Source organism: Artemia sp. Qi Xiang Cuo, chromosome 10 (assembly GCF_049724085.1).
Source record: "Artemia sp. Qi Xiang Cuo chromosome 10, ASM4972408v1, whole genome shotgun sequence".
NCBI lineage: Eukaryota > Metazoa > Arthropoda > Branchiopoda > Anostraca > Artemiidae > Artemia > Artemia sp. Qi Xiang Cuo.
Window position 1 is genome coordinate 7,475,860 of NC_142803.1, and position 19,699 is coordinate 7,495,558.

The 19,699-nt window shown below is 33.6% G+C and overlaps 1 protein-coding gene across 8 annotated transcripts in view; it reads right to left on the bottom strand.

Moving 5' to 3' along the window:
* Positions 1-19,699, bottom strand: part of pnut (septin 7-like protein pnut) — a 201,757-nt gene that overhangs the window by 15,627 nt on the left and 166,431 nt on the right. For 7 of the 8 annotated variants that reach the window (XM_089095255.1, XM_089095253.1, XM_089095251.1 and 4 more), the window contains 2 exons: positions 7,616-7,751; positions 4,588-4,751 (listed from right to left, as the gene is read on the bottom strand). In XM_089095255.1, coding sequence (XP_088951381.1) covers positions 4,588-4,751; positions 7,616-7,751 — 300 coding nt within the window. Of the gene's footprint in view, positions 1-4,583; positions 4,752-7,615; positions 7,752-19,699 lie in introns of those variants that run through there. The other variant, XM_089095259.1, reaches the window with a different exon arrangement.

Here is a 19,699-nt window from a genome sequence, read left to right on the forward strand (position 1 = left end):
AGAATCTTCTTTTTGCATTTCCTCTGTTGTTTTTCGTTAACTTGATTAAATTGGCATCTGAACAAGGTGCTGGTGGTAGGAGGAGGGCGAGATCACCTTTTATACACCAGAAATTCTTTTGGTATCTATTCCCTTCAGATGATTGATGTACTATAATTGATTGTAATTGACAATACAGCAGCCATGAAATTCCTTTTTTAAATGGCTCTAATATTGTTTTTCACTCGGGCCAGAAAAGCCAAAAAAAAACTTAAAAGAAGGCACAAGTCCAACCATCCTTATAATACAGCTAAAGCTGTATTATGCTGTAGACAGCTAAATCTGTCTTCTGTCTTCTATCTTCTGTAAGTATTGGTTCGCGGTTCCCACGCGGTTTATTTTTTATTTATTTATAAAATTGCATTTGTCTTCTTTTTTTTTGCTTTTTCCAATATATATATATATATATATATATATATATAGTAAGTAAGTGAGTAAAATATTGAGTCCTGCCACAAACAAATCTGTATAGATTTTCAGGTAGTAGGTCTGTTTGATTTGATTTTTTTGTGAATATTCGTCGTCTTAAATAAAAATGAATTTCTCTCTCTCTCTCTAAAAAAAAGCTTAAAATTAAATTTTGAGTTTTTCCTCATCAGACGATTAGTGCATTAAAATCAAAAGCAGTGACGGGTTTTCCTCAACGTTCCTCAACGTTCTGAATTTCCTCAACGTTCCCTTTTCTTTATTATTGATTTGGTCAAATTAGACTCTTAACAACTCAAGGGTGAAAGGATACCCCCCCACTTTCAGGGTACCGCATCTTGGATACAACTACGATTAAAATCAGAGATTGTCAGTTTTTGTTGATGGACAGCAAAATGGTACAAAGCCCCAAATTTCCTCCATGTTATAAAGTCACTAAGCATATTTTGAAATTTCACTCTAATTTGAATAAATTAAAACTGATATTTATTTAGAATAAAAACATAATTAATTAAAAAAATTAACTCTGAAAAAAAAAAAACAAAGCTAAAAAAAATTGATAAGCAGCAAAACACAAATCCCTAAAAAAGAAGCATCATCCTTTTCTTTTTATTAACTGAAAGCACAAAGTCACACAAATGAAACAACACAGAACACAAAAAAAAAAAAAAAATCAGAACAAAAATTTGCCTTTTCTGAAGTGCAGCATTCTTGAGATAAATTTAAATATCATGCATTAGATAATCCCAATACCATAGTTAAGCGCAAAAGGCCGCGAAGAGTCTGTATCGGTAGCTTGTACATGTCATATTCCTTGGCTATACAGCAATAGCCAAGTTCTGGGGATCCCTTGAGGGGGGGGGGGGTCACCACTGAAGCGTAAGCATGAATAACCATGAGTACAAGATAGATCATATAGGATATATTTTTTTTTTTTTTTTTTTTTTTTAACAATCTATATTTTATTACAATCCATATGACAATTCACATGTTGATAACAAATCTATTTATATATATTAACAATTAGCAATCTATATAACGATATATTTAACGAGCTATATAATCGGTCAATACCCGTAACCTCAGATCTGAATACAATCATGTAATTTTACACAACGGGTAACTGAAGCCACCATCAAACAAGCGTTATACAGTCAGTAGGTATCATATCCTCAAAAAAGAGTATACACTATATTTTACTATGTCTAGCGAGGGAAGATCTCATTTTTTCTTACGATTTCTTTCCAATGAATATATCAAAAAAGATAATCTAGACAAAAAGTAATTTTTCGAAATCTAGGGGGTGGGGTGTACATTTATTTAACAGTAGGCTATCTAGAAAATGGCTTGTGCCTTTCTCAAATTTCAAATTATCTCTGAATCAGAGCGATACTTAGCATCAGCCATTATAGCAGCTTCTAATATCATAATCTAGTTTCTAATACCTTATTAGATATATAATTTATAGTTTCTAATATCTATCTACATAATATTTCTATTTTCAGAGATCTTTCTATATTTCTCTTTCTAGAAATCTAGATAGTTAAAGAGATATTATCTAGATAATGCCTTTCTAAGATTTTGTAATTTCTAATCAAGGGTGGATCCAGGGGATGGAATTGGGAAAACATACCCCACCTCCCAGGTCAACATTTGTACTAATTGCAGGGTCAGAGGGTTGAAAATATCGATAGGGGAGTCAAATTTAGTAGGTGTCCCCCACACATTCATTTTGTATCCGCCCCTGTTTCTAACGTTTAGATAATTAATTTTTAGCCTATAATATCTTAGTTACAACAATAGTTTTCATACCCTGAATGTTCTACTTCTTCAATAACACATCTTTTTTTAATTACTACACCCATCTATATCCTGACTACATCCATCTGCATCCAAACTGTTCACTACATACACCTTTTTTTAGTTACTACACCCACCTAGATCCTGACTACATCCAGACCATTCACTACAGCCATCTTTTTGTAGTTACTACACCCATCTACATCATGACTACATCCACCTACATCGTGACTTTTCACTACACCTATCTTTTTGTAGTTACTACACCCATCTACATCCTGACTACATACAAACTGTTCACTACATCCACCTTTCTTTAGTTACTACACCCCGACTACATCCATCTACATCCTGACTGTTCACTACACCTATCTTTTTGTAGTTACTAAACCCATCTACATCCTGACTACATACAAACTGTTCACTACATCCCTCTACATCCTGACTGTTCACTACACCTATCTTTTTGTAGTTACTACACCCATCAACATCGTGACTACATTCATCTACATCCTGACTGTTCACTACAACTATCTTTTAGTAGTTACTACACCCATCTACATCCTGACTACATCCATCTACATCCAAACTGTTCATTACATCCACCTTTTTTTAGTGACTACACCCATCAAAATCCTGACTACATCCATCTACATCCTGAAAGTTCATTACACCTTTATTTTTGTAGTTACTACACCCATCTATATCCTGACTACATCCATCTACATCTTGACTGTTATCTAAACCTATCTTTTAGTAGTTACTACACCCATCTACATCCTGACTACACCTATCTACATCCTGACTGTTCAGTACAACTATCTTTTAGTAGTTACTACACCAATCTACATCCTGATTACATCCATCTACATCCAAACTGTTCACTACATCCACTTTTTTTTAGTGACTACACCCATCTAAATCCTGACTACATCCATCTACATCCTGAAAGTTCATTACACCTATATTTTTGTAGTTACTACACCCATCTATATCCTGACTACATCCATCTACATCTTGACTGTTATCTACACCTATCTTTTAGTAGTTACTACATCCATCTACATCCTGACTAAATCATCTACATCCTGACTGTTCACTACAACTATCTTTTAGTAGTTACTACACCCATCTACATCCTGACTACATCCATCTACATCAAAACTGTTCACTACATTTACCTTTTTTTAGTGACTACACCCATCTACATCCTGAATAAATCCATCTACATCCTGACTGTTCCCTACAACTATCTTTTAGTAGTTACTACACCCGTCTACATCCTGACTACATCCATCTACATCCAAACTGTTCACTACATCCACCTTTTTTTAGTGACTACACCCATCTAAATTTTTACTACATCCATCTACATCCTGAAAGTTCATTACACCTATATTTTTGTAGTTACTACACCCATCTACATCCTGACTGTTCGCTACATCCATCTACTTCTTCACTACATCCATCTTTTTTCTAACAAAGCAACCCAAATTAGTGAAGCTTCCCGTATAGCCATTTGTACTATGAACGCACAGGTACTTGCATTGTTATTTGAATTTCCGAGTTCAGACCTCACTGCTTTAACTGGTGGATCCATTTCGGGGCAAGGTGGTGGCAGTAGGGGGAAATTTGCCTCCACCTACATTTAAGTCTTACGCAGAAAAAATAGGTCTTTTTGGTGTTTTCATTGAAAAAAAAAAACAACAATCAATTGACAATCGATAATAAATTGACGATCCTGTCTTTAAAGGTTGTATCCCATTTTTATAATACTTTCATTGAATAAAATATAATAAAATAAAATATAAAAAAAATTTATTGAAAAAAACAAAATTGACGATCGATAATAATTGACGGTCCTGTCTTTAAAGGTTGTACCAAATACAGCACTGCAATCCAATGTCGGTTTTCCAAACCGAAAAACTTCCATTTTAAGCGAAAGTTTTAACATGATGGTCAGCACGGAGTCTCGGGTAAGACTTAAACAGATCTTCACAATTTTAAGATTATTCGTGTTTTTTTTTGTTTTTTTTTCTTCCGTTTTTTTGTTATTTCGTTTATTCCGTTTTCACCATTTTTTACTATTTTTTCCCTTAGAGCTTTCCTATAATTGAAAATGATAGAAATACAGTTCAGGGGTCGTCCATGGTTAAAGACAGGACCAATAGATAAAATAAAATCAAAATTGATCAAAAAATTGAGCAAAAATGTATATTTAAGGCTTTCCATCAGTTTAGAACTTGTTATCACCGTAAACTTGCTAAATCTTGGGTTCAATTATGATCAGATCTGGTGATATCAAAAAAATGAGTTACTCACTCTTTCGAGGTAGCTTCTAGCGATTTTCTTCTTAATTCAGCGAGGGTGACACCATTGCTATTCTCCCACTCTTTGACCTCAGCCTCAAATGCCGCCCTCTTCTCCATTAGCTCAACCTCTTGTTGTTCCAGCCCCTTTTTCATTTGCTCATGGCGTCGATGCATCTATAGCGTCAATTAAAATTAAAATATGGTGCGTAAGCAAGGGACGCTATAGCCCCCCTTTATTGCCCCCCTCCAACTCTTCAGAATTGTTCCATTTCTTATTTTTATTTTTAATATATTTCATAACTTCACATATTTTAGGCACCTCAATCTCTTGCAGCTCTAACCCTTTTTTCTTCTGTATATAGTGTTGTTACATCAATAAAGTAAACAATGAATTTAAAAGGTCTTGTAAGCAGGTTAACATTAGATAAAAGATATATTTCAACCAAACAAAACAACAAAAACAGCTCAATAACACAATCACAAGCCCTCCACATGGCCTGTAAAAGAGGGGGGTGGTCCTGAGTATCCCCCCCATAAATCTTGATATTAAAAAAAAAAAATTCCTATAGTCTGAATAGCTCACCTATTATGGATTTTTTCAAAGCCCTAGGCCTAGAATTACCATCGAGTAGGACAAATGAAGGTGCCAATGGGTATAAGAGGTAAATTAAGGGGACAGGGTTTTTTTTATTTTTTATTTTTCCTGCAACTGAATACGAAAAATTTTACCTAAGATGCAGAGTTTTTAAATATATATAATCCAAGTGCTGACTTTCTTCTTTTATTCAATTAAGGTCTCAAAATTGTCCAATGACCTTTATTATATTTTATTATTTTTGCAAATGTAGTTAATCATTATCTAAAAAATTATATTTCAGCAAAAAAAAGCTTTTGTTCCTTTTTTGATTTTTACACTTTAATGTTTAGAAAAGGCTGTTATAAGTCGTTTCACAGGCGCCAGCCAGACAGTCTTAAAGAAACAATCTAGGATTACACAACCGCGTATCTATTACAAACTTGAAATGAAAATACAATGAAATATGGAAGAGTCACAAAACCAAATACCGTTTAAGATGCACCCTTTGCTATAGAAAACTAATTTAAGCAGTTTTATCATTTAATCTTTAGCAGAGTTATCAATGGGCTAGACATACCTATGCAAAGGTGGAAATTTTAGGGGTTTAATTTTAGGGGCATTTTTAGGGGTTTAATTCTACTAGCAATGATAGGCCTACACCACATAACAGAGAAATTTACACCCCGTTCGAAAACGTTCAGGAAAACCTATCGATAAGGGAAGTCTTCACCCTTATTAGGTCTCGCCATAGTGTTGACCTTGGAGATTATCCACTAAGGTTTAATTCTGCACGTAATAACAAACCGTTTTCTTTAGAATTCCAAGAGATTGCTGAGCAGAACCATCTGATAAGGGAAGCATTGATCAGCCTTCAACCCTCCCCCCCCCCTTTCTGAAATGGACACTTAAAAGTAAGTATAATAAAATGTCTGGTCATTCTTTAAGATAGACTGCTCAAGAACAAGGGCCGTTGAATTTGAATGAGGCAGCCACTCCCCCATATACGGAATCGATTTCTTCTCGTTATAAGTTTAATGTTGCTCGTTTTAAGTTTAATGCTGCTCCTTGGTTTCAGTTGGAAAAAAACTTGTTTGTTTTATTTAATTTAAATAAAATTAATATTATCTTAATATTTTGAACAATAATCATAAACAAGAATGAATCTTAAGGCTAAATTAACATTGAGTTTGTCTAAGAAATGTACAAAATCAAAATATACGATGCAAAATCAAGTCATCACATTATTTGACTAAATTACTAATATGGTTAACTTACTATATAGGATCAACAGTATTAATAAAATTATTTAATACAAATCCAAACGCAAAAAGCCCCATCCCCCCCCCCAAAAAAATGAGGTTGATTAGAGGAAAAATCAGCCTATCAATAAGTTTAAAAACGATAAAGAAGGAAAAAAAACAATTACACTCGCAGAAGTTGCAACAGAATTAAACCATATTAAACTTAAAGACAATTGAAAAATTCTCAAATTTAGTCCTCAAACCATCAATCCTCATCCCCTAAAACAAAAGAGAACTCCCTGTTGAGAGGTACAACGATGAGAGGTACAATTTTACATCAGGAAGGGACAGATTGGAGTAAACACGTGAATCTTTCAGAGGGAAGGAATCTTTGGAGGGGGGGGGGTGCTTCTGAAAGATTAACGTGTTTACTCCAATCTCAAGTTGACGCAGCTTTAGAGCTAAATAGCCAAAGTATAGTGAGATAGAATTAAACAGTATGGAATGAAAATATACTGGAAGTACAGAATATAATGAAGTGAGCAGTATAGAATAAAATATATATTGTAAATATAAAGCACAACGATCATGATAATGGAACTGTAGAAACATAGTGAATGAAATAGAATAGGGTGGAAATACAACGGAAATTCAGAGTACAATGAATAGAAAGGTACTTGTATGATAAACGCCCTACCGCTCAAGTTGTTCATTGATTGACGCATTATAGAACCAGTTTTTTTTTAGTTTCTTTCAGCTTAGCGTGAGACAAGACAAAGAGAAGTGACAGAATAGAGGAAAAATATATAATTTGAGCTATATATTTGTACATTAGGGGGGGGGGGGGTTGGTAAATTAAATGGACAGTGTGAAGTCAGAAAACAATTCTTGATACATAATATGAAGAATAATTGTACCTAACACATTAGGCATACAGACCCGCTATACTTTAACCACACCACCCCACCCCTGATGTGCAAACATATAGCTTAAATTTGTTCCTAAAGTATTAAGGTATATTTCATTAGGATTGAGCGTCAGAGAAACATATTAGAAGAACGTTAGGTATAGGGCGTATATCATACAAGTACCAATGGAAAAGTATAAAATGAAAGTCAGTAAGAATATTTTCTAAACGCATTCAGCCTTTCATAAACTGCAAAGTTGCAAATTAGACCAAGAACAAACTATCTTAGTTTGATAAAGATTAAAACACTTACATCCGTCTCAGTGTCCTTCAGTTTTTGAGTTTTTTCTTTGACTTTCATTTCAAACACTTGCTCCATTTCGGATTCCATTTTCTTTATTTTACTTTCATGCTCTCTTCTTTCTTCTTCCATTTGAGCCAATGGATTCCTGCAAAGTGAAAATGTAGCATTGACATAATTAAAAGAATTTACACGTATATTCTTTACCCTTTACACTATTCACCCTTATACTATACCCTTTGCAAAGCACGTAGTTCGCCTTTGGACACTTTATTCACGTCGCCTATAGAGAATTCAGACCAAATACCTACATTTGTGCACATTTGGTGACAGGGAGGGGGAAAAAAGATAACTTTTCCTGGAGACCAGATTTGAAATCTAGGAATTTTTATATATTGGAAATTTTTTATATATTTTATATATAGGAAATATAGGAAATCTGACGTTTTGATATTACTAAGACGTCGGCATAAATCTTGAGGGAGATGTTTGAGGGTGGTTTGAGAGGAATGGGCAAACTTTTAATAGGGGGAGGGAAGGGTTGGCTGCAATTCCTTGTCTTTTTTTACTAAAACCTTGAAATATCAGTCTTGAGGTAAGAATCAAGAAGTATGCTTAGCGTATACATTATAATTATTAATGTCTAAGGAATTTATTAATCCTCAAATTTTTCGAATTGAATCTTGGGATATTGTTAAATTCTCAGTGGGATCCTTGAGAGGCAAGAGGCTAGCTAAACCTCGTAATGAAAGGTTGTTTTTAAGGCATTTATAAAATATTTTGACTTCAAAACTGGGAGTTTCCCAATGCGCTTTATTCTTTGAAGCAGAAGTTCTGCAAGAATGAGCTAATTCCCGTCAACATGGCTGATAAATTTATTCTTTGGATACCACCTTTTTTTCAAAAATCCGCTAGGCAAAACCGCCATTGCGTAGTTGAATGTTTCAAAATTCGGTTGCCATACAAGAGTTGACCTTTTACAATTGGGGATATTAGCTCATTCTAGCACCCAAGAAAGGAACGGAGCAGTTATTATTATTATTATAAAATATAATATATTATATATTATATAATATTATTATTATTAATTGATTAATAATCATTGATTTTTGACAGTATAGTAAAAAAAGACAGTTATTATTAATTGATTATTATTTCTCAATAAATAAATCATCAAAAATGACAACATGAAAAACTTGAAAAATAAATTCATCAACATGTTGCATTAATAAAAAAAAATCAGTTTGAATATAAAATAAATTCAAGCTAAAACAATTAATATTTCAGAATTTTAATGGTTAATTCATAAACTGCTCTTTGAGAAAAATGAATATTTATCGCATAAGCTCTAAACTTTATTCCTTTTTTTATGCTTACAAAATCATTTTCGTAAGGAATTGCAACTCCTGTTTTGTAATCCCTTTTTGTAACCTTTTCAATGACTTTTTTCCCATTTGCTAGTTTTACCAACCCTAAATCAACTATGATGGAAAGGCAGTGTGGTCTTCGTCGCTATTTGCTAAATCAATACTTATGAAAGGGATTCAGGGGTTGATCTAAAGCAAAATCTTGGGGGAGGCCCAATCTGACAGGGGCGTCGACGAGAAAAATCTTGGGGGGGAGAGGCAATGAGACAAAGGTGCCAATGATTGACCAAATTGACAAATTTATTCTAAAAAAAGAGTAAAAAAATGAAGGCGACAGAGAAAAATCTTGGGGGAGAGGAGGGGGGGGTCCCACCTGACCCCCTGGATCCTCCACTGAAGGGATTCAAAACATTTTTGATACAACCTAGTAAACAAGTGCAAACCTACACATAGGCGATAGGATATACTTCTGAATAGCAGCAATGAATCTTTTTCCGGTTAATCATGTGAATAATTTTCACTAATTATGTAATAATAATAATTTTCTAATTATTTTACTTATATCACTTTAATTATTTTAATTATATCACTAATAATTTTACTAATTATTTTCACTAATTATGTTATTATTTTTGTCAGGCTAACAAAGTTTTATGCAAGTCTGTTTAATTAATTTATTTTTTTATTTCAGCGCAAGTTACTACCAAAATATTCATAGCTGTATATAAAAGTCTTTTTCGTTAATTAGATAAAAAAACAAGTTTTTTAACGGAAAGCAGGGAGCAACATTAAAACTTAAAACGAACAGAAATTAATACGTATATGAAGGGGATCGCACCATCCTCAACACCTCGCTCTTTACGCTAAAATTTTTAGTACTTTTAAAAAATCTTCTTATTGTTCTAATTAAACGACCTTTGTATTTCAGGAGTCGTTCTTAAAGAATTGCGACAAAATTGAAACTTTAGCGTAAAGAGCGAGGTGCTGAGGAGGGGACAATTCCCTTCATATACGTAATAATTTCTGTTCGTTTCCAAATTTAATGTTGCTCATTACTTTCATATACGAATACGAATTCTTGTATACGAATTCTGGCAAATTTTCCCACCGTATAATTTTCCTTGACAAGTGTACCCCCTGGTAACTTCCATCCCCATGAAAAATTTCCCGTGGAAAAACCCACAGCAGAAATTTCGTCCACCTCCATCCGAAAATGTATACATACTTCCCAATAACAAATACTATGCGTAAACAATCGAGCAAATTTTATAACTTAAAGACCTTTCCCCTGGGGTTGGTAGGGGGGGGGGTCATGTTATATCCAAAGGCATAGTTATTTGGCCTTTCAACTATGATGAAAAAATTGCTATCTCAAAATTTTGATCAGACGATTTTGGGGGAAATGGGGCGGGGGAGGGGGCGTAGTTGCCCTCCAATCTTTTTGGTCGCTTAAAAAGGGCACTAAAAATTTTAATTTCCTTCGAGTGAACCCACTGGCGATATTGTAGGACCACTGGGTTGACACTATCACCCCTGGAAACAAAATTGATAAAATTAAATAAACACACATCCGTGATATTTCTTCTGGTAAAAAAAATAATACAAAATTCCACATGTTGTAGAGGGGCTTGAAACCTATACAGTAGGGTTTCCTGATACGCTGAAGCTGACGGCATTATTTTCATTAAGATTCGATGACTTTTAGGGGGTGTTCCCTTTTTCGAAAATCAGGCAAATTTTCTCAGCCTCGTAGCCTTTGATGGGTAAGACCAAACTTAATAAAACTTATACATTTGAAATAGCATAATAAGCATTCTTTTGGTATATCTATTGGGATCAAAATTCCGTTTATTAGAGTTTTGGTTACTATTGAGCCGGGTCGCCCTTTACTTAAGGTTCAGTGGATTAAGAAATTTCCGTAAATGTAGCCTACGTCAAAATCCGTTTACCTTAATTTATCTACCATATACAAAAATGCGGTCATACTCTATACAAGTGAAGCCATATAAAACAGCTTTACTACCAAGAAGCCATATCACAGATAAAAGTGAAGTCAAATCACGTCTACAGAAGTGACTGCAACCTAGTACAGAGTGAACAACAGCCCATAGTAATCGAAAGCTCAAAAACATAATCTTAATAAGAACTAGTAGCAAGGAAAATCATTCATTCAAAAGTGGTACAGGAATGATATAAACTCCTCGAAATAGACGGCACATTGAATATGGAAAGAGTACACAGTAGTACACTATTGTGTACTACAATGTACTACAGTGTATATTGTAGTGTACATTGTATAAAGAAATTCCTAATCTTGATCGACAGGCCTGAAACTATTTTTTTCTTTTCCCTGAAAAAATGATGTTTTCCCTGTAAATTTACATATACATTATTGACGCGAAGCCCGCTTTTTTTTCGTACTAATAATAATTTGTTAATAATATAAAATAAAACTAATTACTTATACTAATAATAATATATTAATAATAATAATGATAATAATTTATTTTTAACACACTATAAACAGCAAGGAAAAGTTATATCTGCAGCATTAATTTTCGCATAATTTTCTATTCTTATACCATGGTGCCAAATAACGTAAAGTTGAATATCGAAAAAACACTGAGCAGACAGCACGAATATCTTTTTCCGGGAAAGGATTTTTTCATTTTTTCTGCTTACTGTATATACTTCCTGTATTTCTAATTTTTATTATTGTAATATAGAATATTTAATAGTTTAATAAATATAATATAAAATAATTCATATAGTTATCATACACATTTTTGAGAATAATTTTAGCGCTTTTAAATTATTAACGCTAGAACTATCAATTATTAGACGAGGGGTTTCCCAACAAGGCATAAACGAACCACTAACGGTGCAAGAAAAAAAATTATAGGGGTGATTTTAGAAAGGGTGTCCATGCGAATACCTAACATAGGATGAGGGTTAATTAGTGAACATTTATTTTTTTTAAACGGGGACAAGATTTCGTTTTAAGAATTTGAAGGGGTGCAGATCTGAACAAAGGTTGGAACTCCACGTGACAGACGATCTTTTTAAACGCCTAAGGTTCTCGGCTCTCCATAACCAAAAGACACTTTTACATTACCTAGCTACGACCAGGGACAGAAATACCCCTAAATGTCAAATAATGATTTACTGGGGGCAATTTTAGAAAGGATTCCAATGCAATTACCTTGTATATGATAAGTGCTATTTGATCAAAAACCAGGAAGCCTTTTACTAAAAGGGGGTGCAATATCATAATAGTAGAATTAAAAGGGGTGCAGACGTGGACAAGGGTGGGATAACAGTTTATTTTGGGATATGGGAAGTCGAATAATTTGAAAAGAACCTAGATATCTTGAAAAATCGTTTTGTATATGGGCTTTCAACCTTTGTCCAGGTTTACACCCCTTCAAATTCTTATAATACGATCTTTCACCCTGTTTAAAAAAGGATAAGTTGTTTTTAAATAAATAACCTTATCCTTTATTAGGTAATTTTATGGACACCCTTTCTAAGGCTCCCCTTACAATTTTTTTTACACCTTTAGGGGTGCGTTTATCCTTTGTTTGGGTCATGTGACCCTTTGTTTGGGCCTTTGTTTGGGTCATGTCTAGCGTTGATCATGTGAAAGCTGTCTTTGCCTTTGAAAATAACCAAGCTTTCGTAGCTAGATTGTATTTTTTAGTCATTAGGAGTCGAGTAGTTTAAAAGGAGCCTAGGAAATGCAAAAAGAGTTGTCTGGTACGTGGGCATCCCACCCTTGTCCACGTCTGCACCCCTTTTAATTCTACTATTATGAATTCTACTATTATGCACTCGAACGAGTGCAAGCCTGGACAAAGTTTGGGGGCTAATTTTCAAGACGATCAGGAAATTAAATCGTCTTAAACGATCACATAACTGCAGATTTAGGTTTTTTTGTTTTTTTTTTAGTCACATAACTAACTTATGTTTTTGTTTAAATTTTTTATCCCCTTTTTAATTTTACTAGTTTTTTTTTTTACATTTTTGCTGATTTAGCATTGACCTTCTAATTTTATGAGTTTAATTTTTTTTTGTTTTTAACATTTTTACGTATTTTACATTGATAATTTTCAATACCAAATATACTTTTATAATTTTCTGTTGTTGTTTGTTTGTTTTGGGCTCTTTTTTTCGTTTTATTGACGGTAAAGTGCGAATTCGACCCATTTGGGCTTGATAATTGTTTTCGGTTCTTTTTTTTCGTTTTATTGACGGTAAAGTGCGAATTCGACCCATTTGGGCTTGGTAATTGGTTCTTTTTTTCGTTTTATTGACGGTAAAGTGCGAATTCGACCCATTTGGGCTTGGTAATTGGTTCTTTTTTTCGTTTTATTGACGGTAAAGTGCGAATTCGACCCATTTGGGCTTGGTATTTGTTTTTGGTTCTTTTTTTCGTTTTATTGACGGTAAAGTGCGAATTCGACCCATTTGGGCTTGGTAATTGGTTCTTTTTTTCGTTTTATTGACGGTAAAGTGCGAATTCAACCCATTTGGGCTTGGTAATTGGTTCTTTTTTTCGTTTTATTGACGGTAAAGTTCGAATTCGACCCATTTGGGCTTGGTTATTGTTTTCGGTTCTTTTTTTAGTTTTATTGACGGTAAAGTGCGAATTCGACCCATTTGGGCTTGGTAATTGGTTCTTTTTTCAGTTTTATTGACGGTAAAGTGTGAGTTCGACCCATTTGGGCTTGATAATTGTTTTAGGTTCTTTTTTTTCGTTTTATTGACGGTAAAGTGCGAATTCGACCCATTTGGGCTTGGTAATTGTTTCTTTATTAGTTTTATTGACGTTAAAGTGCGAATTCGACCCATTTGGGCATGCTTATTTTTTTCTGTTCTTTTTTTTCGTTTTATTGACGGTAAAGTGCGAATTCGACCCATTTGGGCTTGGTAATTGTTTCTTTTTTCGTTTTATTGACGATAAAGTGCGAATTCGACCCATGTGGGCATGGTAATTGTTTTATGTTATTTTTTTTCGTTTTATTGACGGTAAAGTGTGAATTCGACCCATTTGGGCTTGGTAATTGGTTCTTTTTTTCGTTTTATTGACGGTAAAGTGCGAATTCGACCCATTTGGGCTTGGTAATTGGTTCTTTTTTCAGTTTTATTGACGGTAAAGTGTGAGTTCGACCCATTTGGGCTTGATTATTGTTTTAGGTTCTTTTTTTTAGTTTTATTTACGGTAAATTTCGAAATCGACCCTTTTGGGCTTGGTAATTGTTTCTTTTTTCGTTTTATTGAAGTTAAAGTGTGAATTCGACCCAATTGGGCATGGTAATTGTTTTAGGTTCTTTTTTTTCGTTTTATTGACCGTCAAGTGCGAATTCGACACATTTGGGCTTGGTAATTGGTTCTTTTTTAGTTTTATTTACGGTAAAGTTCGACTTAGACCCATTTGGGCTTGGTAATTGTTTTAGGTTCTTTTTTTTCGTTTTATTGACGGTAAAGTGCGAATTCGTCCCATTTGGGCTTGGTAATTGGTTTTTTTTTTCGTTTTATTGACGGTAAAGTGCTAATTCGACCCATTTGGGCTTGGTAATTGTTTTATGTTCTTTTTTTTCGTTTTATTTACGGTAAAGTGAGACTTCGACCCATTTGGGCTTGGTAATTGGTTCTTTTTTCGTTTTATTGACGGTAAAGTGCGAATTCGACCCATTTGGCTTGTTTGGTTCTTTTTTCGTTTTATTGCGGTAAATTGCCATTGGGCTTGGTAATTGGTTCTTTTTTTCGTTTTATTGACGGTAAAGTGCGAATTCGACCCATTTGGGCTTGGTAATTGTTTTAGTTCTTTTTTTCGTTTTATTGACGGTAAAGTGCGAATTCGACCTATGTGGGCATGGTAATTGTTTTAGGTTCTTTTTTTCGTTTTATTGAAGGTAAAGTGCGAATTCGCCCCATTTGGGCTTGGTAATTGTTTCTTTTTTTCGTTTTATTTACGATAAAGTGCGAGTTAGACCCATTTGGGCATGCTAATTGTTTCTTTTTTTCGTTTTATTGACGGTAAAGTGCGAATTCGACCCATTTGGGCTTGCGTAATTGTTTTTCGTGTTCTTTTTTTCGTTTTATTGACGGTAAAGTGCGAATTCGACCCATTTGGGCTTGTAATTGGTTCTTTTTCGTTTTATTGACGGTAAAGTGCGAATTCGACCCATTTGGCGCTAATTGTTTTGGTTCTTTTTTTCGTTTTATTGACGGTAAAGTGCGAATTCGACCCATTTGGGCTTGGTATTTGGTTCTTTTTTCGTTTTATTGACGGTAAAGTGCGAATTCGACCCATTTGGGCTTGGTAATTGTTTTGGGTTCTTTTTTTTCGTTTTATTGACGGTAAAGTGCGAATTCGACCCATTTGGGCTTGGTAATTGGTTCTTTTTTTCGTTTTATTGAAGGTAAAGTGCGAATTCGACCTATTTGGGCTTGGTAATTGTTTTAGGTTCTTTTTTTCGTTTTATTGACGGTAAAGTGCGAATTCGACCCATTTGGGCTTGGTAATTGGTTCTTTTTTTCGTTTTATTGAAGTTAAAGTGCGAATTCGAACCATTTGGGATTGGTAATTGTTTTCGGTTCTTTTTTTTCGTTTTATTGACGGTAAAGTGCGAATTTGACCCATTTGGGCTTGGTAATTGGTTCTTTTTTTCGTTTTATTGACGGTAAAGCGCGAATTCGACCCATTTGGGCTTGGTAATTGTTTTAGGTTCTTTTTTTCGTTTTATTGACGGTAAAGTGCGAATTCGACCCATTTGGGCTTGGTAATTGGTTCTTTTTTTCGTTTTATTGAAGGTAAAGTGCGAATTCGACCCATTTGGGCTTGGTAATTGGTTCTTTTTTTTCGTTTTATTGACGGTAAAGTGCGAATTCGACCCATTTGGGCTTGGTAATTGGTTCTTTTTTTTCGTTTTATTGACGGTAAAGTGCGAATTCGACCCCGTTGGGCTTGGTAATTGTTTTCGGTTATTTTTTTTCGTTTTATTGACGGTAAAGTGCGAATTCGACCCATTTGGGCTTGGTAATTGTTTTAGGTTCTTTTTTTTCGTTTTATTGACGGTAAAGTGCGAATTCGACCCATTTGGGCTTGGTAATTGGTTCTTTTTTTTCTTTTTATTGACGGTAAAGTGCGAATTCGACCCATTTGGGCTTGGTAATTGGTTCTTTTTTTCGTTTTATTGACGGTAAAGCGCGAATTCGACCCATTTGGGCTTGGTATTTGTTTTCGGTTCTTTTTTTCGTTTTATTGACGGTAAAGTGTGAATTCGACCCATTTGGGCTTGGTAATTGGTTCTTTTTTTCGTTTTATTGACGGTAAAGTGCGAATTCAACCCACTTGGGCTTGGTAATTTTTTCTTTTTTTTCGTTTTATTGAATGTAAAGTGAGACTTCGACCCATGTGGGCTTGGTAATTGTTTTAGGTTCTTTTTTTTCGTTTTATTGACGGTAAAGTGCGAATTCGATCCATTTGGGCTTGGGCTTGGTAAAGGTAATTCGACCCATTCAGGGCAATACCGCTTTTCAGCAGTAAATCTTATCTTATCTTATATAACACAAAGTTGACATTACATAGTTACGGCTTTTATTATGCCACATAGGTAGAATAATAATAAATACTCAATCTATATTTAACAACAATTATTTGTATAGCGCCTAACAAAAAAAATATTTCTTTGAGGTAGAGCTATACAACTAACTATTATCATCCCAAATTTAGGTCCCTCACAAAAAAGTAATAAAACTATTCCCTTCCCAGTTATAAATCTTTTCCTCCTTGAGCCCCTCCCCCTCCAAAAAAATAAATACCCCAATTTATGTAAAATTATTGAAAGCAGTATTTGCGCCTTCTTCAGACAGTTCTTGTTGAGTTGTATCTCTCGAAAAACATCTGTGAAATGTTGTTATAGAGAAAACAAACAAATCCATGTATTTCATTTTTAGACAAATAACTAGAACTTCGATTAGTTTTATTAGTGAACTCGATAAACGACAACAGAAGTTACTATTACTAACAGAAAACTATTACTAACACGAAGTACAACTTTTTGTCAACGTCAATTACATGATTGACGTTGACATAAAAACAACGTCATTACATAATGACGATTTTAGTTACGGCACTTAGTTTGAATAATTATAATTGTTCAATTTATATTTAATAATAAAAAATTATCAAAACACCAAATCAAAAATTGTATTTCTTCGAGGTAGAGTTATACAACTAACTATTATCATTCCAAATTCGGGCCCATCACAAAAAAAGAAGTAACAAAAATATTCACTTCCCAGTTGTGAACCTTTCCCCTTTGAAACCCTCCCCCTCACACAAACAAATCCCATTTTATATCACATGATCGAAAGCAGTATTTTTGCTTTTCTCAGAAAGTTTTTGCCTTGTTTTGTCTTTCTTGAAAAACGTCTGTGAAACGCTGTTCTGAAGAAAACAAATGATTTTTTTTTTTTTTTTTTTTTAGGAAAATAGCTAGAACTTCGAACAGTTTTATTAACGAACAAAATAAACGTTAATAGAAGTTACTATTACTAATAGAGAAACAGCAAATAATGAGAAGAAGTTCGAAGTACGACTTTTTGTGTAAAAAAAAAAAAAAAGTTTTTTGAACGAGTTAACTTACCAAACAATAATTAGCGGGTTCATTATCCTGAGTGTGCATAAACTGAATAAATTATATTTATTAATATATTTTTTTGGGCCAACTTCAATGATAAAAAAAAGACTTGACTCATTTTAAAAAGATATCACAAGCCCAACTAGAGCAAATTTGCTTGTTAAATAAAAAAAAAAAAACATATCTTAAATACTGATTAAAAACGAAATATGTAATCACAAATTCGTCAATAAATTAAAAGAAATTGACAAAAAAACATACAAAAATACCGTAGTCAAAATTTTCTATATTAAAAAAAAATGATAACAACAAACATATCTTAAATACTGACTAAAAACGAAATATGTCATACACAAATTCGCTAATAAAATTAAAAGAAATTGGAAAAAAACATACAAAAATAACGTTGTCAAAATTTATTAAAATAAATTTTATACAATGAATGGTAAAAAAAAGAAAAGGAGATAAGATTCACCTATTCAACTTTTCAATTATACAGGAAATCAGAATTAACGGCTTCGTTATCCTTACTTTGCATAATAAATTATTTTTATCAATAAAAACGAGAACATAAATGAAGTAAATCACAGCCAATATAAATAGAGCAAAATGCAAATATTTCCATTGAGACATCTGTTCAACAGTCCTCAGTGTAAGAAGAAGAATAAAGAATAAGGAAAAAAAGTCCACAATATAATATCAAAAGACGGCAACTGGACGTAGTAACTGTTAAGAAAATGTTGTTTTTTTCACTGTTGCCTGAGAAAGGGCCTCATTTAGTTTATTTTTTGTTTTAAGGTTTGAGCAGTCCAAGCCGAATGGTTAGCGCTGTAGAATTGAAATCCTGAAGTCAGGGGTTCGAGTCCGGGTGTCACTGGTTAAGTTTGTAACGAGGGTCAATAGTGTAACTCTGTAAGCTCAGCTAGAGTCGAACCAGCTTAAAATGGGGTAACTGGTGAAATCTGAGGGAAAACATGGGAAGCGTCGAGAAATTTGCTCCTAACCATTTGCTCCTAGCTCCTAGTGATTTGCTTCTAGTCATTTCACTCCCGACCAAAGGAAAAAGGCTGTGATTCAGGGAGATAACAAAATCGGTTTATTTTTTATTTTTAATAGGCATAGTTTTTATGCCCATTTTTTACGAATAAATTACGAGTAAGATGAATACTTTGAGGGGACGAGCTTGAACCAAGTAGCAACACCCCCGGATTTACTGCATTTTCTTCATTATTATGTTTCCTCGGTATTAATTTTCCTACACCATATATGCAGCATTGTAAGGATCATCCCTAAAAGGAAGGCCAGGGATAAATACCAAAACCCCCTTCCCCCCAAAGAGCACATATTAACGCTGTCCAAAACTGGTATGAGTGAAAAGAGCCGTAGAAACTAATTTGTTGATTATCTGACAAGCGATTTAGTAAATACAAAATAAAATATTTAATGTAAAAGTAATTATGGTAAATAAAAGTTTAAATCTAAAATAATTATGAAATTCCCCTTTATAATTGCCCATCTTAAAAACTCTTTTCGACTAATAAAAAAATTATATATATATATATATATATATATTTGTTGGCTACAAAAATGTTGGCTACTACAAGAATGTTTTGTTGGCTACAAAACATTCAAAATTGGCTTTAAACTTTCTTGAAATTCGGCTTCAAAAGTGAATTGAAGTTTGTATGTGCTAATAACCAGTTTCTAGGGGTGTTACCATTGCATAAAAACATTAAATGTTTGTTACCACGATGATAGACATACCAATATTTATGATATTGATTTCAAATAACAACTAATTACATCTGTAGAAAAATTAGCCTCAGTACTTTTTTCATTTACAGTTTATTAATTGTTTTTGCTTCACAAATTTCAATCAGAACAGACAATACACAAAATATACAAATACACAAAATCTAATATTCCTTAAAATACTAAGCACAATGAAAATAGTCGTGGAATTTAATTGTTTGAACAAAATTTAATTTTATTTGTTTAACAAAATTTAATTGTTAAACAGTCATGATTCAGTCATGATTCATTCCCCGAACGAGTAACACCTTAGGCGCTCCGTGCCTGCG